The sequence below is a fragment of the Pavona decussata genome, unplaced genomic scaffold (assembly GCF_977016875.1).
Source record: "Pavona decussata unplaced genomic scaffold, jaPavDecu1.1 SCAFFOLD_64, whole genome shotgun sequence".
NCBI lineage: Eukaryota > Metazoa > Cnidaria > Anthozoa > Scleractinia > Agariciidae > Pavona > Pavona decussata.
In genome coordinates this window covers 5,437,554-5,459,240 of record NW_028145484.1, presented here as the reverse complement: position 1 = coordinate 5,459,240, position 21,687 = coordinate 5,437,554, and the positions used below count along the sequence as shown (strand labels likewise).

General features: G+C 38.1%; 5 protein-coding genes across 5 annotated transcripts; 2 read left to right on the top strand and 3 right to left on the bottom strand.

The window, feature by feature from the left end:
* Positions 1-1,478: 1,478 nt before the first annotated feature.
* Positions 1,479-4,465, top strand: LOC146478714 (actin maturation protease-like). Its single transcript, XM_085112321.1, has 3 exons — positions 1,479-1,829; positions 2,940-3,292; positions 3,969-4,465. Exons 1-3 carry the CDS (start codon positions 1,630-1,632, stop codon positions 4,298-4,300), a joined length of 885 nt encoding a protein of 294 aa, XP_084968447.1. The 5' UTR covers positions 1,479-1,629; the 3' UTR covers positions 4,301-4,465.
* A 152-nt stretch (positions 4,466-4,617) lies between these two features.
* LOC146478713 (uncharacterized) lies at positions 4,618-8,058 on the bottom strand. Its single transcript, XM_085112316.1, has 5 exons — positions 7,826-8,058; positions 7,625-7,699; positions 7,330-7,493; positions 6,674-7,026; positions 4,618-6,423 (listed from the first exon to the last, which is right to left on the bottom strand). The coding sequence occupies exons 1-5, from the start codon at positions 8,038-8,040 to the stop codon at positions 6,091-6,093; spliced, it is 1,140 nt and encodes a 379-aa protein (XP_084968442.1). The 5' UTR covers positions 8,041-8,058; the 3' UTR covers positions 4,618-6,090.
* A 191-nt stretch (positions 8,059-8,249) lies between these two features.
* LOC146478712 (uncharacterized) lies at positions 8,250-10,340 on the top strand. Its single transcript, XM_085112322.1, has 4 exons — positions 8,250-8,401; positions 8,603-8,832; positions 9,082-9,197; positions 9,644-10,340. The coding sequence occupies exons 1-4, from the start codon at positions 8,289-8,291 to the stop codon at positions 9,737-9,739; spliced, it is 555 nt and encodes a 184-aa protein (XP_084968448.1). The 5' UTR covers positions 8,250-8,288; the 3' UTR covers positions 9,740-10,340.
* A 555-nt stretch (positions 10,341-10,895) lies between these two features.
* LOC146478711 (uncharacterized) lies at positions 10,896-17,806 on the bottom strand. The gene is made up of 6 exons (XM_085112315.1): positions 17,084-17,806; positions 14,278-14,379; positions 13,567-13,712; positions 12,981-13,088; positions 12,389-12,496; positions 10,896-11,574 (listed from the first exon to the last, which is right to left on the bottom strand). The coding sequence occupies exons 1-6, from the start codon at positions 17,676-17,678 to the stop codon at positions 11,392-11,394; spliced, it is 1,242 nt and encodes a 413-aa protein (XP_084968441.1). The 5' UTR covers positions 17,679-17,806; the 3' UTR covers positions 10,896-11,391.
* Positions 17,807-18,620: 814 nt separating this feature from the next.
* Positions 18,621-21,617, bottom strand: LOC146478710 (speedy protein 1-B-like). Its single transcript, XM_085111749.1, has 6 exons — positions 21,199-21,617; positions 20,959-21,017; positions 20,773-20,858; positions 20,510-20,681; positions 19,614-19,875; positions 18,621-19,069 (listed from the first exon to the last, which is right to left on the bottom strand). The coding sequence occupies exons 1-6, from the start codon at positions 21,551-21,553 to the stop codon at positions 19,008-19,010; spliced, it is 996 nt and encodes a 331-aa protein (XP_084967875.1). The 5' UTR covers positions 21,554-21,617; the 3' UTR covers positions 18,621-19,007.
* Between the last annotated feature and the right edge of the window lie 70 nt (positions 21,618-21,687).

Below are 21,687 nucleotides of genomic sequence, written 5' to 3'. Positions count from 1 at the left end.
CATTGTCATTTTATAGTCTTAATTCTTTCCCAGGCTACGAACAGGGGTGCATTCAACAGTTGGTCCACCATACATTACCCTGACTACAGTATGTTTTGTCATGGACCACCTATTTTTATGCGTAAACCACAAATTTTAGGTGGTAAAGTGGGAACAGTTTTGGCTAGCTCTGTTGACAACAAAAAGTGCTAAAAATTCTTGAACTTCTGGGGAGGAATGGAATAGAATGGAAATTTTCTGGGGAAAAAGTCAGGAAATTTGGAAAAAAAAAACAAGAAAATAATTTCCATTTATTCATCCATTCCATAGTAACTATGTCCATTCCTACTTGGTCCCATTTTCTTTAATGTAAGTTGATTGTCACTGTTATTTTGGTTCAAGGAGAAAACTCAGCACAGTTACCAGAAAATAGTGTTACATTCAGCAAATTGAGGAGAGGCGTTCTCTTCTTTCCTTTCCTTCCCCATGCATCACATCTCCTTTTGGGAGGTAATATTTATGTGTGCTCGAGACTGTTTTGTCCGTTCTTCTATCCCTGAGTGAAATAAAACAGTCTACAAGAAACAAAACCACTACAATGCATGCCCTGCTCCATTGAAGTTAGAGTGTTACAAGCAAGAAGGGGAACAGTTCCTCCCTTGTCTTCAAAGGAGCACTAATCCCAGGGGGGGTACTCGGGTATATTAGTTACGGGGAGGTGCGAATGAGGCCAAATTTTGAAACCCAAAAAGAGTCCCGTCACGCTAAGGAAAACCCAAAAAAAGTCTAGCGGCCAAAAACGTAACCTCAAAAAAGTCCAAATTTTTTAAGCATCAAAAACAAAAGTATAAAACACCAAGAGAATGCGAGATATTTCATGCATCCGACTTTATTCATTCCTCGTGTATCTGTCACAAAACTTTAGGCAGACTGCAGTCATTTTTCAAAGTCCAGCGCAATATATGTTTGTTCAGGAAAACCAGGAGCTTAGGGTCATAAGCTCCTGGGAAAACCAAAAACGGGAACATCTTGTCTCTTTTCATATCACAAAATAAGGCTTTACGATTTTCATCAACCCCCAAAAAAGTCCTCGCCAAAATCTTAAGAACAAGAAAAGTCCACCGGAAAATTTCAAACCCAAAAAAAGTCCCAAGCCGAGAATTTCAAACCCAAAAAAGGTTTTCGCACGTCCCCGTCACTAATATACCCGAGTACCCCCCCTGGGGTGCTAATCCTGTTGAGAGATATTCCAAAAGTAGCAGTCGATATTTACTTTCCTAAAGAACGTCACATCTAACCCTCCCCAGTTTTATGGCATACTATTTGAACTGACTGCTTTGTAGATAAGCAAGGAATTGATAAGGGAAAAGGTGCATATCAATTTGGTCAACTAAATAGCAAAAGCAAATAAAGGGGACAATTTTTAATTTGGAAGTGTTCTAAAAGTATGTACGGTATTTTATGCATTATTTATTAATTATGCAAGATGTCTGTCAGGGAAAGCCTGGGTCGAGAGAAATCAAAATGGTGGATAAGAGTGGAAGACATAAAACTTGACGAATTAATTTAGGAATATGCCAAATAAGATCAAATAATTTGAACTGCTCTCATCGTAGAAACGCGGCTTGTACGTTGTACGAAAAAAATTAGATGTTGAAAATTTTTATCCAACTAAAGTCCAAAGGTGAGAAGATGTGTTGTGCGAGCGCGCTCGCTCGAGATGTAAACAAACAGTGTCGTGAATTAATTCAGCAGCAGATTGCAGCTGAAAGATCTGGCGTGTCTGGAGAAACAAAATGGCTACTTTGTAACAGAGAGGTTTCCACAAGACTGCAGGGAAAACTTCCAAGGTAAGGAAAACAAGATGCGCGACCTCAAGCTTCTTTAGCTTAGGAATAATGAAGAGTGAAACTTGATCAGAATCGCAAGCACGTGTTATTGGTGTAAGCTTATCTATCAATAATTTTAATATAATAAAGGCAATGAATGTTCACCCTATCCATGCCATGAGTATAGTTTTAACAGGAAGGCTCCGCCCCGATTGAGTATACAGTTTTATGTGGGGAGGCTCCGTCCCGAGGTCCAAACCCTTACCCGTTTTTACCATTTTTGAAAGAAAAAGTAACCCTTTGATATAACTTCTATAGGTGGTTTGCATTGCCGCCATGTTGGTGGACAAAACAAATGGAAATTTGCTCACATAGTTTGCATAAAAATGGCAGTAAACTCCCAGAGTTGAATCCTGTCTACCAACATGGCCGTCATGATGTCACATGCAAACCATCAATAGAAAATAGTAACGGCCTTTCACACACTGTTGGTATATTTTTTCAGTTGGTTTGTGTGGGTATTTTGAAAGCCCTTTTCAAAAACCGAAATAACAATTTTCCCCACTTGTTTCTTATTCTATGCTTCAAGTCATAACTTCCAATCTTCAACATTCCCCCCCCCCCCTCCCCTGTCTCACCTGGGCATTTGAGGGTGTACAATGTGTACCCCTCCCAGGGGTGGGGGAATTTCAACTGCATTTCTTTGTTGGTGTAGCATAATTCTTGCATACGTTTTGGGAATAGAGGAGTTTTTCAAGGACGGGATTTCACCTTTGTGGGAAATGGTTTTCTTAAAACTGCTTTGAAGGTGTCAAATATTGTATCACTGTTTGCAAAGCATGAATAAGTAACAATTTGATTGAAGCTGAAAATGTGTCCTTGAGGAGACGTTTGGGGTGCTTCTGAGTAGGGCATTTGAACAGCTTTTTGGCTCTGGGAGAATTTGAACAACCTAATTTTCAAAAGTTCAAATGCTGGGAGTGGGGGAGTGGGTGGTGTTGAAGTTTTGAAGGTGAATTGTATACCTCCAGCCTGAAAAAGGTACCATATAGTCCATTATAGGGATGTACCACTCAACACCACCTGTAAAGTCTAGAATATCTCGAGTCCATCTCTTACCTTCCTCTTCAGGTGTGGATTATCTGCTCTCAGCATGGCAGAAGATTTATTACAAAAACAGAAAGGTAACGATAGAACAACACTTCCAGCTCAACAAGAACAGGAATTGGACAGTTTGCTGAAACTGGCACAGCTGAAAGGTTTCTCACATCAAGGTGAAATGTACTCAGCAGAAAATCTTGCCAAGCTTGCAGAGGAGTTTTATGCACTTGAAAGTTTGGTGATTAGCGATGGATTTGAGGATAATAATTTTGTTGTCTCTGAAGTATTGAAGGGATCTGCTGTGCTTGTACCGTATGATGCAGATAAGAACCATGAGCCTTGCCTAGAAAATGGACACAGAGCACACTGGGCTCTTGTTACAGGTTAGTTCATACTGTGCCCTTGAAAGATGGTACAAATACTGTTAAATTTCAACCACAAAAATGAACTCCCTCCCCTCCCCTGACCCCCCAAAATTAGCCCCACTTAATCTCAGATGCAAACATCCTTACAGTAATAAGCCCCACCTGTTGTGGCCCATTTTGTGTCAACCCTTTCTGAAATAAGAAAATCCATTCCAATGCCACCTAAAAGTCATTTGAACTTTACTGTGCCTCAATTTGTTTTTCTAATGTGCAGTTCCAGAAAATGTCGCTACTGCCCCCGTGGAAGGCTTTTTGTTTTCTGCCCTCCTCCCCCCAGGAAATTCCAGTTTAGCTTCATATTTTGCTTCTAAAATTTTGACTTTTAAGATGCCCCTCCTAGGAATTTCCGATGACCTTCCATGGGGTGGGTATGGATTTTTTCTGGAACTACACAATTCTGCTTGACAGTAAGTAGATATTTTGGGCAATCTGTCTGGGTTGATAGCCAAGTGTGAGGGTCTTTTTTAAATTAAATAAATTTGCTGTCTGCAGTGCATACACAATAATTGTTTTTATGTCATATACTCCGGGGCTAGGGGGGTACTCCTAAGAAGAGCTCAAAAACCATACCCTTTCCATCTTAGAACTCTTAATACAGACTGTAACGACCTTTTTTTAACATTTTTGCATACAGGTGTCCTTTTTGCGCTTCATGCCAACAGTGTTGATTGGACCTTGTGTGAGCAAGACAGTGACATACCCATGTTATTCCATACAAACCCATCTTCTGAACTTGTCTTACCAAGCAACTGCATAGCAGAACATATTTACTTGTGTGCCAAGCATGGCAAATCAAGGCACACAGCTCTATGGTCTCTAGCAAGTGTGAAGAATAGTAATGCAAATCTTTTTGAACTGGACCCATCTAAAGAAATGCAGGCTTGTAATTACATAGTCCCAGAAGAGGGTATACGTGTTGGACTTTGTGGAAAAATAGTAGTCATTTATTATAAAAAATCGCCATAGCAGAGTTTATTGAGTGTTTGTCACCATGTTTTTTAAAAAGTGTTGATTAAAATTGTCATTGTCATTGTTGTCATCATCATGTTTATAAGTCCTTCTTTTGTCCGCCAAATTATAATAAAAAAACTGAACTTCTTTTGCCAAATAAAATTTTATTTGTTTTGTTAACATATGACTGCCTCTGGGATTGTCCAGAAGTCTCCAACAGAATAGATTGCATTCATCATAAACTCTTAGGTTGCAAGTCATGGTTGACTGTTTTACCATCAATTTTGTCAACCTGTTGAAAACTTCAATTTCTGCTAGGTTGTTACTAGCTACTAACAGGGTGTTAAGCCAACATTTCAAACAACTTCCTGATTATTTAACATATTCTTCACTACACGTTAATTAGACGTTAATTCACCACAGTGCAGTCTAGACTGAACTAGTCATATTTAACTGATGACAACATAATTTCTTTCTTTTTTTCTTGATTTACATGGTTTGACTTCTTTTACAACAGCTAATCATTAACAAACTAAAATTGTTAATTAAATTTTCTGAAAGTGATGAAACAAAAGAAACTTTCCAAAAACCAAAGTTAAATCTCAATAACTCAAACTGGCAGGGGAAGCAAACTTAAACTTTTTAAGTTACAGAATCTGTTTAGATTTTTTTAAATTTCCCTGATTAAATTACCATAGAATTTTAGAGTTATGCTACAGAAAGTACTTGTAATAAGGACGAGGTTAGTGTTAACTGGGGGTTTTAGTTATTGAGATTCAACTGTAACTCAACAAGTAAATTGAATTGTTAACAACCTTGAAATAGACCAGCTATTTCTTTGTACTACATTTATATTCCCATTTGATTCTGTAAATTCAATGTCGCAATTTCCCATTGCCTTGAATCTCAGTGACAATCAATTCCAGCTTGATGTAAACACCCAATTTCACTTTGGTGCTGGCCTCAATAAAGCCTGTACTATAAACATCCAAAAACTGCTTATCCTGGTAGTGTCAATTGAATTGAAGATGATGTGACAATAATATGACAGATTAGATGTATCTATGAAAAGTGTTACTTGGGTTGTCCTGTAATGTCTATCCATTAGTGTTGAGAAGAGTTGCATGACACACAAACTAACCAAGGAAATTATGGAGTATTTTTTTTAATCGTTGAAGGTGTTCCTTGGTTTGCTTTCTCATTCACTCATTCACAAAGGGGCAAACTTCCTTGAGCATCAACTGATCAGTTGAGAGGATACAAATTTTCAGATGAAGGAAACTTTGGTAGAACCTCAAAATTATTCATTGTAAATTTTCTCTTTTTGAGAGGTGAATAGGTTATTGCTAATCCAGGATTAAAAGTCCCCTGAGGTGCTTCTGATACCAGTTTTAGAGGTGTTGCCCATTCCTTTTCTTCAAGAGCTTGTGGCAACAAAAATGTGACCAATACTTATAATCCTGGATTAGCTTAACCTTTTACTAAACCATAGTGTTCCAGGCAAAAACGTCCCAAGTAACTATTCAGGCAGGAAATTTCTCGGGGGAAAAAACAAGCAAAACTTGAATAAACTAATAGGTTGGAAAGAGCTGCATAGAAGCCTTGCATAAATCGGCAACATTTTCTTGGAAGTTCTTGCCTGGGTCTGCTCTGTTATTAAGGACTAGAAACTTGTAATAAGGTAAATAAAAATAGTAGCTGTTTACAATGTGCTCAGTTGACCACCACCTGATGAGAAGAATTTTAGTGTCTACATGGACAAATTCAACCCCTTGATCACAAAGACAAGAAGCATTATTAAAGCTTTAGAATCCCTGTGTTTTGGTGTGGCTACTAGCAAGCCTGTTAGGAGCTACATTGCAGTTCCCTCTAGCACATGGAATATTCTCTTTATTGATTAAGCCGGCCACCATATTGATGATTGCACGCCCCTTTTCACATGCTCCACTGCTGTTAGCAATCTTGATGAGAATTTTCATTGTCTTCTCCATCCTCTTTTGCCGCTCCAGCAATAGCTGTTCCTTCTCAGCCTTGCCTCTTGTTAAGAGCTGCTCTCTCACCTTTTGCTTCCTGCGAAATTCTCTGCTGCATTGCTTGTTCCTCTCTCTTCTTTTGCGTTTCTTCTCTTCTTGTTTTTTCTATGACATAAGTGAAGAAAATTGTTCTTTGAGTGGAGTACTTGTAAGCTACTTGGATAGGTGAGTGACACGCCTGGCTCTCGCTCGTGTAAGCTTAAACTACACTGCAAAGTAGGAATTTGAGAAATCCGCATATTTCTGTTTTAATAACAAAAGCGGATGCTGGTTGCCCTTGCCACAGGACCAACAATTTGCGGGCAACTGAAAAGCTCATGCATAAACAACTCGAAAAGATCAGCTTCCTACTTACTATTTCATCGTTCCAGTCTCTAAGTTCTTGACTTGAGTGGCCCACTGAAAAAGCTTCTCCAGCTTGAATACACTCAACTGTCAGCCCTCGTCCTGATTCTGTAGCACTCTGCCCTGCCCAAACGGTACCATCCCCTGGTTGCACAAAACTACAGCTACTGACAGGTAATGAAGATACAACGAGGGGCAGCGGCTCCATGAAGGTCCTAAAATGCTGGCAATCATTGAATTGTTGGCATTCCTCTGTGCCACTAACTGGGTAGCTGTCTGTGCTCTGTGTGGGAAATTCATTGCTCCCCATTTCTTGCCAGTAATGTCCGCCCAGTGCTGATGTATCGCCTGATCCAATTTCATCTGAAAGCAAAACAGATCCAGGAGATGTTTTAGTTTCCTTCATCAAATGTCTTACACGTTTAGCTCACGTTTTCAAGCCTAAATTTAAGCTTAACGCATGTGACAAGAAACGAACTGAGTAAGCTTATTGCTGAACTTTTCATCGAAAATTTCTTGCAATAGCTAACGAGGGCTTGTCTATGTGCTTAATTTGAGGTTAATTTAGATCTAGGACACATGGTTTTGCAGAATTAGATTGCGACAATAAGAACGAAACTACTTGAAAATTTAGGATGACCCATTTTACATCTAAAGGACTCTTACCAAGAAGTTGCAAAATATCCTTGTTTTTGTTCAAACGACTTGCTTCAAGTATTTCTTGGATTGAAGGGTTATGAAGATCCACTTGATCTACATTAACAGAACTCACAGCCTCCGACAATGCTTGATTCTCAAACCACTGATCCAGCCCCGAACCTTTTGGAAGACTGTTAAAAAGAAATGTACAATATGTATTTCGTTTTGCAAAGTGAATCAGCAAAACCATTCCGTTCACAACGGTTTGAACTTTCATCTCTAGTAGAACGGTAAGTCTTAAGTACAAAAGTTATTTGCTTACCTGTCATCATCCTTAGTTTGTTCCTGTTTGACCTGAAGGTTCATTGGCCAGTGCATGGAATTGTTATTCGGAAGACTATTAAAAAGAAATGAACAAGATGTCTTTTTCGTTTTGCAAAGTGAATCGGCAAAGCCACTACGTTGAAATCGGCTTGAACGTTTCATCTCTAGCAAAACTGTGAGTACAAACAATTTCACTTACCAGCCATGGTCATTAGTTTGTTCCTGTTTGGCCTGAATGTTCCCTGACCAGTGTATAGAACTGCTATTTGTCATTTCGTCAACAATTTCGGCTGACGCTTCTCCTCGCATCATGCAATCCGTCTCTAGCGCTGGCGAGGGATTTGCGCCTGTGTCCTGTATGTTCTCATCGACTGAAGACTGCATTGAGTAAGGCAGTGCTTCCTCGTTCTCCATGAAAGAACGGGAACAAAAAACTTTCAGAGTTGTCTTAGAAAACCCTCTAGCTCCGAAAAACTATATGAACAATCTCAGAAGTTAGCTCCACCATGCGGTTTTCATAAAGACCGTTTACTGACGTTGTGCATTTCAAAAGCAAAGTTCCGCCCCCGTGACGTCACGGATGTCGCGGCAGCAGCTCGGTTTGGCGGGAAACTGAAGTCTGACTTGTTTACGCCAACTTGACGCCCTTGAACTTTTCTAATATGGACGCAGCAAACTACGGTTTTTTAAACTTTTCCGGAGAGGATCAAAGAGTTGAAGATGACTTTATAGACGAACTCATTCGTAAATACCTCAACAGTGAAAATATGAATAGGTAATACTACCTCTCATAAAACTTTTCAAACTTTGTTTTGCTTTGGGCTTAAATTTGCGCATCTTTAATTCCTAGTTTAATGTTGATGGGAATATTTTTGTTGTTGTTTACTATTACACTCTTTCTGTTTAGACTTGAACTTATTGCGGCTTACTGTCGGCTTTGTGTAGGCATTAATACTTTTGCGTCTTTTTTTGCCAGTTTTTACGAAGATGACAGTTTACCCTTGCTGGCTGCCCCCGAGTCTGACAAATGGCCCGGAGAACTGATGTTACAAAACAGCAACTACAACCAAGACTGTTTGGTACCAGATCTCCTTCTTATGGACAACATACCAGACTTGACTGAAAGATACGATAATGCAGAGCCTGACGAGGAACTGTGGTCTATTTTGGAGGAAATCATAACAGAAGATGAAAAGAAAGCTGAAGGTAAACAAACATACGCCATTAGTATACGCGTAATCACCCTCATTTCCCCTCATATTTCATTGCGCTAGCGTAGTGTACACTCTGCTAATCGTTTTTGAAGTCTTCAGCCCTTTTTTCTGCTGCATATTTTTTTAATGGTGCAAACTGGGCTTGATTTAAGCAAGGCCAACTTGCATGTCTGTTGTATATCGTTTTCCTCCTCTTTTTCCTTTGACTTGGCCCTATAAAAAAATTGACTGTCTCTTTTAGGAGCTTGTAAGCCTGCCACACTTGCTGAGACTATAGTGCAGCCAGATATAATTATCAGTAGCAGTGAGTCTGCGTTGGTCGCCCAGGAAACACAGTCAAACAAAAGGAAACGGCCAGTAAGTGTGTAAATTGTATTTCTTGTAATTACATCGCACAATTGACAATGAAAGGGGTGAATTGAGCACTCTTATATACAAGGGGTGTGGTTATCACTTATGGGCCTTTCTTTGTGTGTTCCTGATTCCCCTATCCTGATCTACACCCCTTCTTACTAGCTTCCACCTCTTTGGACCATGCTTTTCATTTCCAAAATATTACACAACATTGCACAATTTTAACTCTCACTCTCTACCACTTCCCTTAATTTTTTTCTACTGTGTTATTGCCCTCTTTCATCACCCTTGTCCACCACCAATCCCCCCATACACACTGACTTCTTGTTATCTTTACATGAATTGTCAAACACAGGGCTTAAATAGAGCATCAATACACATTGAAGCTGTAGTAGAATGGGACACAGAATTTTGGAGTCACGTCACAAATGTTTTTTGTCATTTTTCAGAAGAAAACTTCAACAGAAAAGAAAGCCAAACGATCTTGCAGAACACAGCCAATAATCATGAAAAGGAGAGCTAAACAAAGGAGTGTTCAAGAATAAATATTGCAGCTTATTATAACTAGTTCAAAGATGAACACAGCAATATTAACTAAAAACATGCCTCTAAAAGAATGGTTCATTTAAATTGCAATTTTATGTGCTCCTTAAATACAGCATAAAACCAACTAAGTTATTATTGACGCTGATAAAGTAAGTTCTTGTAAAACAAGCAGAATGTCCAATGTGACAGGTGCTCCCCTAAATGTATGCTACTGCGCCTTTCAATAACATGTGGATTCTGAAGTTCAAGATTCAGCTATCCATTACACTTTTCACTACCGTCAATCACTACAGCAGCAGACCTCTAAGAAAACAAAAACGTTTGGCTTAACAGGGTCAAAAGGTCATGTTCGTGCACTTTGATTGGCAGATTTCAATCCACTTTGTAGGTAATTTCTTTTTTTTTTTTTTTTTTTGCAGTTAGCCAGTTGTTGCTGTGGTTATGATTCACAGCAGTAAAACATGCAAACAAATCATTGGTCAGGGTTGAAGTTCAGAGTCCATATGTTATTGTAAGGTGCAGTAATCCACATACAATGTATGTTTGTAACTGCAAAGTTTCTGTGACTTATAATAAATTATCTATTTTTGATAAAAAGAATAGTATGGCCTTTTGGAAACTATTTGTTAAACTGTAACTACCACATATCATCATTTCAAGACCGGACTAACAATAGGCACCCGACCTGAGTCAGGTCGGAATTTGCTGAGTCATTTGGAAAGCTTCTCGCCTTTTTTCAATTATTGTTCCAGGACATAATACCACTATACCAAAAACTTTGCTTCAGACTTTAAAAGTGCTATGTCTGTCTTACTGTTCTTGAGTTCACATCATTTTTTTCTCACAATTACTGACTTTCTGTGATGCACATTCAGAAACAAGGCAGTGCGAAAGGCAAGACCAATCAGCATGGCATACTCAGACATAAGGATTTGGTAAATTAGCATCAATCCCAGGATTGATCCTTATGTTACTATCCCAGCCCCCAACACCTATACCCTGGATGGTGCCAGTTCCTAGCCCATCTGACTGAGTTAATACCAGAGTATCCTAATGGAGAGAGACAACGTGGAACAAAGGTAACAATATAATGGTAGAAACTATGATCTAATTACAGACAATAATTATTAAACAGTCAAACAACAGGCAGGATGTCAATTCACTGACAGTTTATTTTGTTATTTACATTTCAATCAGTTTACATTGATATTCAAATATTCAAATATTCAAATATTTGTTTAATAAATAGGATCCAGTAGCACGATTTTAAGAAGTTTTAAAGTAAGAAGTCCATAACATAAAAGAGGCTCATTTTCCAGCAGTTTAGCAAAATAATGCAGTTTCCATCCTCTTCCCAAGGACACACAAAATGGCTGGACATTAAGCCGATAATATTTATTTAACCAAAACAAATCTCTTTACACATTTACAGAATCAACATAGCAGTGTATGGCACAATAATTCTGATGAGGGCAAAGCAAGAGTTTTGGTCTCAAATAGATTATGAAACTGGCTACGGCTTCAAGTGCAATTATTATTATTATTAATTTAATTATACTTACACTAGAGGAGACTTTCTAAAAATTTTATAATAATTTATTATGACTATTATTAAATTGATTGACATACCAGTAAGAACAAGACACTAAGTTCAAGGAATATAAAATATTGTGAAAAGTGTACCTAAAGATCTTAAGCTGACAATGCGCCGTTGTCGTCTATAGTACATTTTCCATGAAAAAGGGACTTGCATCTGACAAATGATATATACACCAGTGCAAGCTATTATGAAGAGCAAGACAGTGCTAAATGATGGCCTTCCTGTTTTGGCATTCTAAAAAGAGAGAAAACCAAGTAAAAACAACTTTAGAAGCATAAATAAATCAATAATAATAACAACAAAAGATGGACATCGGGAACACAATAAACCAGATCTTATTATCCTCCATAAAAAGAGAGGTCAAGCCAGACTAATGAAGATAAATTGAAAAGTACAGTATTGTGACCTAGCCTGGGAAGTCAAGATTCTATGGAGGCTATGATCAGTCAAACTAGTTCCAGTTATCACTCAATTGAATCATTCGAAACTATTCCCAGGAGCTGAGATTGGAAGATAACTTAAAAGAGATTGGTGTGGGGATAATTCAGTAAAAGTTCAAAAAACAGTACTTTTAGGAACTGAAAAGATCCTCCAAAGAGTTGTCAGAACCTAAGACGGCTTGTTGCCACCCGACTACATGGGAGCAGTAACATCACCAGCAATGTCGCCGATGTAATTTTGTTTTATTGGATGTATAGTTTGACTCTTTATAATCAGTGTGGCATAATAATATAATTATGAAAAATGACCTGAAAAGGCACATAGGCAGTTAGTTTCCTTATCTGTAAACCCTGACAATGCAGTCATGAAGAGCATTTTACAGCCCAACAATGTTTACATGTATATGATTCAGCTTTCTACCCTCATTATTTGGCAGATTTGTTGGGAAAAATCACAAATTCAAGAATTGATAATTATCAGTAAAATGAGAAAATCACTAAAATATTGTACACTAGAATTTAGTGACTTGAGTTGTTATTTTCATAAATATCACAAATTTAATAATAGCTTTTTCAAGGTACATATAAATATTTCAAGCATACTATACCTCAAGTTGTGCCTGCTCTTCTGCCTGTCTGTACAGCTCTGATTCTTTCCAATAATGTAAATAATGAAACAGAGCTGAATATAAAGGGTGGACAGCCTCTATCTCAGCCTGTAAAAAGGCAGTTATGTACTAATTACATATTAAATGTTGCAATAATTATTATATATTAGATGAGGTATTAGTGGTCCATCTGGTTGGAGTTTAACCCAGTTTTCATGGCATGGAGTATTGCTGCAGTGTTACCCCTTGCTAGCAGTTTGTTGCCAGTACCCAGTAAAATTTTTATGCTCCCGAAGTTTCTTGTCTAAGGAAACAACCCAGTGGCAGAGTTCCTAGCCTCAAACTGCCAAGCCAACCCTCTCATCTGCTGACCAATCAAAAAGTCCACAACACCTTGACAGGTCCGTGGAGTGGAGTGTAATTTCAAAGGGCCTCTGAGCAACATGAAGACTGAGTAACTAGATTTCAAACAATCAGTCTTTATATCCAACTCTTTACAAGGATCAGCTCTGCCCTTCAATTTTTATGAACTCAACACAGAACTTTGCTTTTCTAAGCACCCCATCTGCAAAATCATTAGGCAATTTCCTACCTGCAGGTTTTCACTCAGAGGATTCAAGGTGCTGAAGCAGTTCTTGTCAAGGATTTCTGGTCTCTTCTCTTCACTTTCCCACAAAGAAATTTTGAACGTAAATGGTATCTAATAAAAAAGATTGTTTACGAAACTATAATAAGCCTCTGCTGGTAAATGAATGTTTGTCTAAATAGCGCGGGTGTTTCTTCATGGGATGTAACTATGGAATAATTAAGAAGACAGGTGCAATACCACTGGAGGTGAGTTCATAGCTTGGCAGTTTATGAGTGCCAAAGACTGAAGGCTGAACTAAGGGCAATTGACCAGACAGAACAGCCATTTCGTACTTGGACTGTGCCATTTTTAAGGTTGGGATCTACAAATCCTTCATAATCGGAAAATGTAAGTGCCATTTTGAACAAATTTGAAGAACCAAGCCTTCAAATTGGGGAATTCCATCTTTGGAATACCTATTCTAGCAAATGCAAAGTGTCAGCTCAGTCAACATTATTTTACTGTCAAAATTGATTTAAACTCACGCCAGTTTATCGATGCTGAAAATTGGCAGAATATGGTACAGAAACTTATATTTACCCAAACCCACCTTTTTTTCATTAGCTGCATAAGCAAAGATACCCTCATCAGAGAGAGCGGCGTTTACAGGAGTAAGTGAATACCGTGAATTCATAGATGATGACATAACAGATGCTAAGTACTGCACATCACTGTGCTCAGAAGCTTCGACGTTTTCTGTAAATAGAAGTACTGTGTCAGTTGCAGGTCAATGTTTTATGCAGTTTAATTTATGTTGGACCTCTTGTAACTAACAAGGAAATTGAAAAAAAGGTTACTTACTACCTTACTTAATTAAGCCATTTGACAGCAAACAGGAGTCACACAAGCTTGTACTACTTAATTGCACAGATACTTCAATATAGTACTCACCATATTTCTACAGATATTTTATGGTCAAAGAGTGTACGTATAGCTAGCACATCAAGTGTATTAGCTCAGTGTGTGCAGATAGCAGAACATTTCATGATACGCCTTTTGTAACTATAGTTCCTAATACCTGCTAAAGATTACTGATCTTACACTACAGCAGCAAGAAACCAGAAATTATTAAAACTGTCTAGTGAAAGGATAGCCTCCCTCGCCGACGCTCTTTTGGCTCGTCACGCAATCTTTGGGGAGAAAAGATGGCGTGACGAGCCAAAACAGCATCTGCGAGGGAGGCTAGTGAAAGGACAAAGGTTGGTAATAACAATACTGTCTGGTATTTCATATTTTTAGCTTGTTATGAGTTGAAGCTCACCTGATTCTGGAAAAACTATTTTCCTTTGTCCTGAATGAAATGAAATTAAGGCATCAAAATGTTTTTGAGAGGTGAGTTCCCTGATAACTCTACATTCTGGTTCTGAAAATAAACAAATTAAAACAAAAGGAGTGAAGGAGACTGAATGGTTAAACCTGTGTGAGCTGATTGGACAAACAGCAGAACCCCACTCACTTTGACTCCATTAACTCGAACTCCCCGCTAATTTAAACTAAATCCAACCTTCCCTGGAGTTGACCTGACACTTACTCGAATCCCTCCTCCCAACCCCTTGCTCAAACTATTTTTTGTTTCCCTTTGGGTGTTTGAGTTAGCAGGGTTCTATTGTATTTCATTTCAGAGCTGGCTGTCTGGAGGAGGCAGATTCTTTCCTGTCAGCTCACTGTGAAGTTAAGTATTATTATGGAATCTACAAAATTATATTAAAACTACTTTACATCCAACATGGATTACCGGAATTTTTCTTTGAAAATAATTTCGATCTTTTCACCTCTATTTACAATAATACAGAATGAAAAGCCCCCCCCCCCCCCCCCCAAAATGGAAGAGCTAATAAAATACATAATTATCATGAGATATAAAAGTAAGGTAGCTCTGCTGTGTAGATTATTACATTGACTTCATGGTAAAATAGATAAAAGTTTGTTTACTTTTTAGCTGTGGTTTGACTAAAAAAAAAATCCTGACCTGTTTCTCTCTTCAAAGGCAAAAACTATAATACACCACAGCTGTCCTGCATCTGTTTTTAAACCAGTGGCTACAGTACTTATGACAATATATCATTATTTTATTTTACTTCATTAATTAATACTCAGTGGTCAATATGGCAAGATATTAAAGGTCTTAAGTCCTTTTCATTTTTAATTTATGAATCAAGATAACAAAAACCATTTTGCCCAATATGCTACCATGTTACCTCCAAATTTGATTTATTAAGTATCAACCCACAAAGAAAACCGCAAAAAAATAATAAAAAATGCAGCCAGGAATATTCATAATAAGCGTCTAGACTAAGTAAATGTTTTGGCACTGGGCAAAAAACGTTAAAACAAACTTTCAAAATAATTACTTCAGTAGACATTTCAACTGAAAATCTCTATGGTGAAGATGGCAGATTGCTGATCAAAATGCCTAGTTATTTTAATTAATTTTCATTTTAATGTCTTTTAGCCAGTGGCAAACCATTCACTTTCAGACTTTCAAATAAACTATACAATACCCATCAATTTTTGAGGAATTAGTGGCTTGGGTTGAATATTTTATTTCTTTATTTATTTATTTAATTCAATATTTATCCAGGGGCATCCAATTTAGCAGAGCTAGTTTAATTGGAGCCCTGACACAGCATAAGACAAAACATTGAAACATAAAAAAACTATCCTTTCAATACCAGAGTCAAGCCTTGATACTATGAATATTGGCTGTAAGGCTGTAATCTTCGAGTCTGTACATGAAAGCTGACCATTCAAATGAAAGCTACTGAGCAGTACTTCCCTGTGGTGTTGTTTATTATGCTGTACAAGGTGGTTCTAACTTTTGAGTCTGTGGATGAAATCCTAAAGTGTGACCATTCAAATGAAAGCTACTGAGCAGTACTTCCCTCTGGTGCTGTTAATTATGCTGTATAAGGTGGTTCTAACTTTTGAGTCTGTGGATGAAGTCCTAAAGTGTGACCATTCAAATGAAAGCTACTGAGCAGTACTTTACCGTGGCGCTGTTTATTATGCTGTACAAGGTGGTTCTAACTTTTGAGTCTGTGGAAGAAATCTTAAAGTGTGACCATTCAAATGAAAGCTACTGAGCAGTACTCTACCGGGGCGCTGTTTTTTATGCTGTACAAGGTGGTTCTAACTTTTGAGTCTGTGGAAGAAATCTTAAAGTGTGACCATTCAAATGAAAGCTACTGAGCAGTACTTTCCTGTGGTACTATTTATTACACTGTACATGGTAGTTGGAATTCCCCGGTGTGACCATTCAAATGAAACTCATAAAGCAGTACTTTCTGATGGAGCTGTTATGCCATACAAGATGGTTCTACTTTTGAGTTTATGGATGAAATGTTTCAGTGTCTGTATAGAAAACAGATTATTGTTTTCAGAGATATTCAAATTCATAGAAATAAAGGTACTTGGCTAATGATTTTGTGAATGAAATTTGAGACTGGACATAGGTTTAGCGGAAAGCAGGCATTTACCTGGGACGTGTGTAAATCAGAGACTTGACATGGTGCCAAAACCCAGGCTGAGACTGTATTTATAAGCAGCTACAGCCTGATACACTCTCTGTAAATATAGCTGTGATGAAGACCAGCCTTGACGACATGTCACCATAACAGATAAGTCATTTCTGTTTGCTTTCTTCTGCCAAATCAAATCATCTTTTTTGGTAGTTTCATTTCCATAGACCCATTCGGCTAACGCAATGTTGTACCCAATTCAGATCCCCTGAAGTTAAGATTCTTTGTTTATTGCATTTGCATTATAATGAAGCATTCACATTTAAATGATATGGAAATACTTAAAACAAAACATTTTATGCCCAAAGGATTTGAATTGGGTATAACATTGCATTAGCCGAATGGGTCTTTTAAGTGAACTTCTGTTATTAAAATAGGTTCACCTAGCCTTAAGAAAAAAATGTAAATAAATAAATAAATAAATAAATAAATAATATTAAAAGGTGCTGGCCAACAGTGGTTAGTGATTACTTAAGTTTATAAATAATTAAAATTTTAATATAAGAGTGAAAAAACCACAAATTGATTAAATCAGGAAAGTCAACAAACCTGCTATGATTCTAATAAATTTTCCATTACCAGGATTGTGATGAAGATCAGAATTAAGATCAACATTGTTGGCTGTACCAATCCAGCAATGATTTTTCGTTCTTTCAATGAGCGCTCTCCCATCTGGGTTAGCAATAGTCAAGAGGTATAAATCAAAATTGTTCAGCACGAACCGTGTAAAATTTGCCCCGTATGTTCCCGGGGGGAGATCGAAGCCTCGAGTAATATTTTCCAGTAAATAAAACATACTTTGTACGGGAAAAAACTCAGCGGCGTGTTCGCCATAAGAAAGCAGAACCTTTGTTCGTCTCTCCACTGACTTCTTGCTTGCAGCATCAAGCGAAAAGTTCGTGATATGAAGAACGTATTGGGACAGTCCAAAGCGGGAACGATACTGCATCTCTACGTCTAAAAATTCAGAATACTGAGCAGAAATATGGCGAAGGCACTCGTTCATCCTTGAAATATTATGATAATAGTCATAGTCTGGAAGGTATGTCTCTAGTGATGGTTTGAAAAAACTCCCCGTGGAAACACAGGCCACGATGAAAAATGCAGCAATTACACACAAGCTGGGAAAGTCAGACAGATTCATTTCTTGAATAAATCGTCAGCTAGGTTTCCATTTCACCATTTTAAAACGTTTTTTGAGTAGTTAGCATCTCACAAAGCGCTCCTTACGATCATAATTTCCATGATCATGAAGAACCGTTTGGAAGCCTCTCCTCCTCAGCTTCTCCAGCTGCCAATATGTTATTTACGATGGCGTTAACCGCTGGTTCCTTGTAGGCTCAAACCTCCGGGACATGCGGGAAGCTGAAAAACAGAGCGGGCAGAGCGGGTATCCATGGATATGCTCTCTGGAATAAATTGCCAAACAAAACTAAAAGGCAAACTACACATAATACCAAAAATGGCTTTACTGTACTTACTGGTTCCGTGTTGAGCTATATATCACGTGCACGTGTATGTTTAAACCATCGAGCGCGCACATTGTGTATACAAGATTTTGGGCACTTTTTGGCAACGAATGAAGCATAAGGGGTAGGATTTCCTGCAGGTTGAAGTCGTTTTCGCCTGAAGCCCAGCTAAAGTCAATTCACTACAGAATCAAGTAGCTTATCGGAATTCTATTGTCTTTTTTTTTTTTTTTTTTTTGGCGAAACTTTGTATTGCCTCTTTACCGGTTAGGGAGTACCTGAACTGAAGGGGGACCGGCATGGGAGCTCTTGGAAATACTACCCAAGGTAAATCGTCTGACAAAGGTGCTATCTTCGAGGAAAGATTTTCATACTGACCGATCGCCGTACTAGAATGAGCTGTAGCCAGAAGGTTTTAAAGATTATCTTCTAAAACTGTTCAACTATATTGTGCTTGATACAACAAACAAATGAAAAAGGTCAAAACGGCTCAGGGCGTGGTCGTTTTTAGAGGACTCGTATAAATGACTACGTGGGAGGCTGGGGAGGTGTAGGTGTTTTGCAGAATGTTAAATAGACAACAATACTGACTCTTGCATATCAACTATATCCACGCATCATAGTTATTTCACAAATTTATTGCTTTTAAAGTATATTACAATCAATGGCCAAAGTGCCTTGTTTAAATATTGAAATCTTAGACATTTTTATAAACATTTCCTAGATAGCAATTCTTCAATAATTATTGACATGCCTGCATGCTTTGTTTGTAAATGAAAAGCTGAATTATCTGAATTATTGGCTTTTAATATTTAGGGTAGCTCTGTACCTTTGGACAAAAAGTAGCAGTATAATGCTCACATTTAATTTCATTTCGGCAGACAAAACCGAGATTTCTTCGTCATATTTCCCTGGCCAAAATTCAAAATAGCACGGGAAAAGAAAGACTTGACAAAACGTCTGTAAGAACTCATTTCATGAGTCGCATGGCTTTTGTGCAAGCTTCACCTTCTGTTCTCAAGGCATTGTCTTTTGTTGTTGCTTTTCTGGAGTACATTCTTTAGATCTGATGAGAAAAGATCAAAGCATGAAAGCCAAGTTAGTGAATCGTAACCAAATAAGAAGTATTGAAAACGATGGTATTATTCAGTGATTGACGCAGGCATACTCAGAAAAAGGAAATCCGAGTGCTCCAATTGCTGGTTTGGATGCTCTTTCACTGAGCTACAGGAGACTTGTGGGAGATAAGACCATTAAACTAGGTTCATGGGACAAACATCCTGCATACTGCTAGGATTGGAATGTCAGTGTGTGGCATATGCGCAATGGAATAAATGCGATGGAATATTTTAAGCCTGGTAAATAAATAAGAATGATGTGTTATTCAGTGAATGACGCAGGCATACTCCGAAAAAGGAAGAAGAATAAGAAAGAACAAATATTTTAACTAAGAGTGAATTAATGGCACATTTTAAACCATAGGAAAGAAAATACAAGGCTACGGCGAAATTAGGCTTGTTTTTTGCTGTCCGTAGTCTTTGCTTTCAGGGGATTGAGAGTGCGCGTATTTGAAGGTACAAACCACAGTCTACAGAAAACCCTTTTTCTACCTTGCATATTAAAACTTGAATTATGATTCTCATCTTCAGATGAAGATTGTGAAGAGCAGCTGTAGTAGTCAGAGGTCATCATGGGTGAATTTTTTGCGCTTTCAGGGTCTTCACATTTGGAGCACTGGAATGGAGCAGTCCCGGGACCTCTTGGGCTGGTGCATGCGGTACTCGTGTCTCTCATGTAGTCTCTCCATGCTCCTCCGTGATGATTTCTTCTTGTGCGCCGCCAAATTGGATGGTCTGAGACAATGGACATGATCTTAAAGGAACATAGAAAACGGGCTTTTAATAAACGGGGTTTTTGATTTGGGGGAAGCGTAGCAAACTAGAATCAGGCCTATAAACATTACCAAAGTTTATTGAATTACAGTCTGACTTTGAAACGTACTTTAATTTCCCATCAAAGTTGGTCAGTAAACCAACATTTCAAGTGAAAAATAGCGTATCATCAGTATACCGTTTCAACGTCAAAGCACCTTGGGTTCACTGAATGAATATTTCAGCTGAACTGGATTAGTTTCTCTCCTGGATTTTTATCATGTATGCTTTCAAGATTGTTTGTGGTACTTGGTACATCCTGATACCAAGTTGAGATGATAATGATAATGATGATGATGACAATGAAGATGATGACAATGATGATGATGATGATGATGATGATGATGATGATGATGATGATGGTAGTGATGGTGAAGATATGAAATTGAATCAAGGGTCCAATATTTTAAATTCCGAACTGACACACGGTACAACATTGATTACACACAAATTTCACCGTGCGTCCGACCAAGAGATTATTGAGCACAGCAACTTCTCAGTAAAGTAGAATTATGGAGCAGCCAAAATATTGTGGCGTGCAAAAGGCAATTTTAACACGGGTCTAGTTCATTTACCTCTTCACAAGTTAGTTTACTGACAACAGCGCGGTAACCGATCTTTCTCCAGAACATATCTCTTTTAAGAAGGAAATTAGGATACAGTTCTCGCCAGTTCTTCCCCAAAGCCCAAGGGAAAATGTCGTATTTCTCTTCTTCTTCGTCCTCTTCCATGTCATTTGCAAGGTACCTAGACATGAAAGGGCAACTATCAGCCTTAAGCTAAATATGAAAGGGAAAAAAGGACTGAAAAAAGCCTCTTTCAAAACGTTTATACTTACAGGGCTATGAAAAAATTCATCCTGTTGTATTCACGTCGCCCCAGTTCTGCTCTCCTAAAGTAAGTGTAGACCATCGCCAAAAGATACTGGCAAAGAGAAAGGGAAGAAAGGATGATTGAAGTTCTTAGCTGATCAGAAAGAGGTGAAATTGGATTTGGAGTTTAAGGCAGTGTATTTAGGGCTTACCTTGTCTGATATAATTGCGCAACTGTCCATCCAAAGAAAATCTTGAATGACATCATCATCTGCATTATTGACGAAAAAATTGGCTTAGTTTTAAATTGTGTGTTGATCAGGTTTAAATTAATTTTGTTAGAACAAGCAAACAAGCAAGTTTTCTTTGTAGCCAAAACACTGACACCGGAAGGGGGTTGAATTTAGTAACAGCCAAAAAAAAAGGGGCCTTGGGGTTCAGTTGAAACTTACCAAGTAGCCTGAAAAAGGCTGCCATGAAAGAATTTCGTCCGCAGTAATCTGTGTACAGCTGATTAACTCTTAATTTTTTGCACAAAGTTTGTCTTTCATTTGCTAAATTATCACATTCACTGTAACTCCTTCTCCTTTTCAGCACTGCGACTTCTGGCTTGGTACTTGTAATCTTTTCAGTTCGTGGACAATTGTATTTCGCCATTTCCAATTTGGCGTCATTTTGCGAGTTACTTCTTTGCCGGCTTTTGTTGGAAACTTGGTTACCCATTTCTTGCGTTTTAACGATCTTTTCCGTTTCGTTGTTGACTTTTTTTCCAGCTTTCTTGAAACAAAAAAGGCGATTTGTTCGCATATTTACAGCGAAAAAGAAAGCAAACTGCGCTCAAGAAGCGCAATGCGCAAGCAACTTGCCACGCAGTGATTGTTTCCCGCTCTTTTTATGTTCCCGCGTTTCCCGAGCGCAGTGCTCCTCAAAATGATGGAAGG

What these genes read in the sequence shown, in the direction of transcription:
- LOC146478714 (XM_085112321.1), top strand. Translation starts at nt 1,630, where the DNA reads ATGTTGAAAATTTTTATCCAACTAAAGTCCAAAGGTGAGAAGATGTGT. An exon ending in CTGCAGGGAAAACTTCCAAG is followed by an intron (nt 1,830 to 2,939) that starts GTAAGGAAAACA and finishes CTTCCTCTTCAG; the next exon opens with GTGTGGATTATCTGCTCTCA. An exon ending in ACACTGGGCTCTTGTTACAG is followed by an intron (nt 3,293 to 3,968) that starts GTTAGTTCATAC and finishes TTTTGCATACAG; the next exon opens with GTGTCCTTTTTGCGCTTCAT.
- LOC146478713 (XM_085112316.1), bottom strand. Translation starts at nt 8,040, where the DNA reads ATGGAGAACGAGGAAGCACTGCCTTACTCAATGCAGTCTTCAGTCGAT. An exon ending in CAAACTAATGACCATGGCTG is followed by an intron (nt 7,700 to 7,825) that starts GTAAGTGAAATT and finishes TCTTTTTAATAG; the next exon opens with TCTTCCGAATAACAATTCCA. An exon ending in GAGACTGGAACGATGAAATA is followed by an intron (nt 6,424 to 6,673) that starts GTAAGTAGGAAG and finishes CTTATGTCATAG; the next exon opens with AAAAAACAAGAAGAGAAGAA.
- LOC146478712 (XM_085112322.1), top strand. Translation starts at nt 8,289, where the DNA reads ATGGACGCAGCAAACTACGGTTTTTTAAACTTTTCCGGAGAGGATCAA. An exon ending in AACAGTGAAAATATGAATAG is followed by an intron (nt 8,402 to 8,602) that starts GTAATACTACCT and finishes TTTTTTTGCCAG; the next exon opens with TTTTTACGAAGATGACAGTT. An exon ending in CAAACAAAAGGAAACGGCCA is followed by an intron (nt 9,198 to 9,643) that starts GTAAGTGTGTAA and finishes GTCATTTTTCAG; the next exon opens with AAGAAAACTTCAACAGAAAA.
- LOC146478711 (XM_085112315.1), bottom strand. Translation starts at nt 17,678, where the DNA reads ATGAATCTGTCTGACTTTCCCAGCTTGTGTGTAATTGCTGCATTTTTC. An exon ending in ATTTATTAGAATCATAGCAG is followed by an intron (nt 14,380 to 17,083) that starts GTTTGTTGACTT and finishes GTTTATTTTCAG; the next exon opens with AACCAGAATGTAGAGTTATC. An exon ending in AATAGTTTTTCCAGAATCAG is followed by an intron (nt 13,713 to 14,277) that starts GTGAGCTTCAAC and finishes TTCTATTTACAG; the next exon opens with AAAACGTCGAAGCTTCTGAG.
- LOC146478710 (XM_085111749.1), bottom strand. Translation starts at nt 21,553, where the DNA reads ATGCGAACAAATCGCCTTTTTTGTTTCAAGAAAGCTGGAAAAAAAGTC. An exon ending in AGCCTTTTTCAGGCTACTTG is followed by an intron (nt 21,018 to 21,198) that starts GTAAGTTTCAAC and finishes TCAATAATGCAG; the next exon opens with ATGATGATGTCATTCAAGAT. An exon ending in GCGCAATTATATCAGACAAG is followed by an intron (nt 20,859 to 20,958) that starts GTAAGCCCTAAA and finishes TCTCTTTGCCAG; the next exon opens with TATCTTTTGGCGATGGTCTA.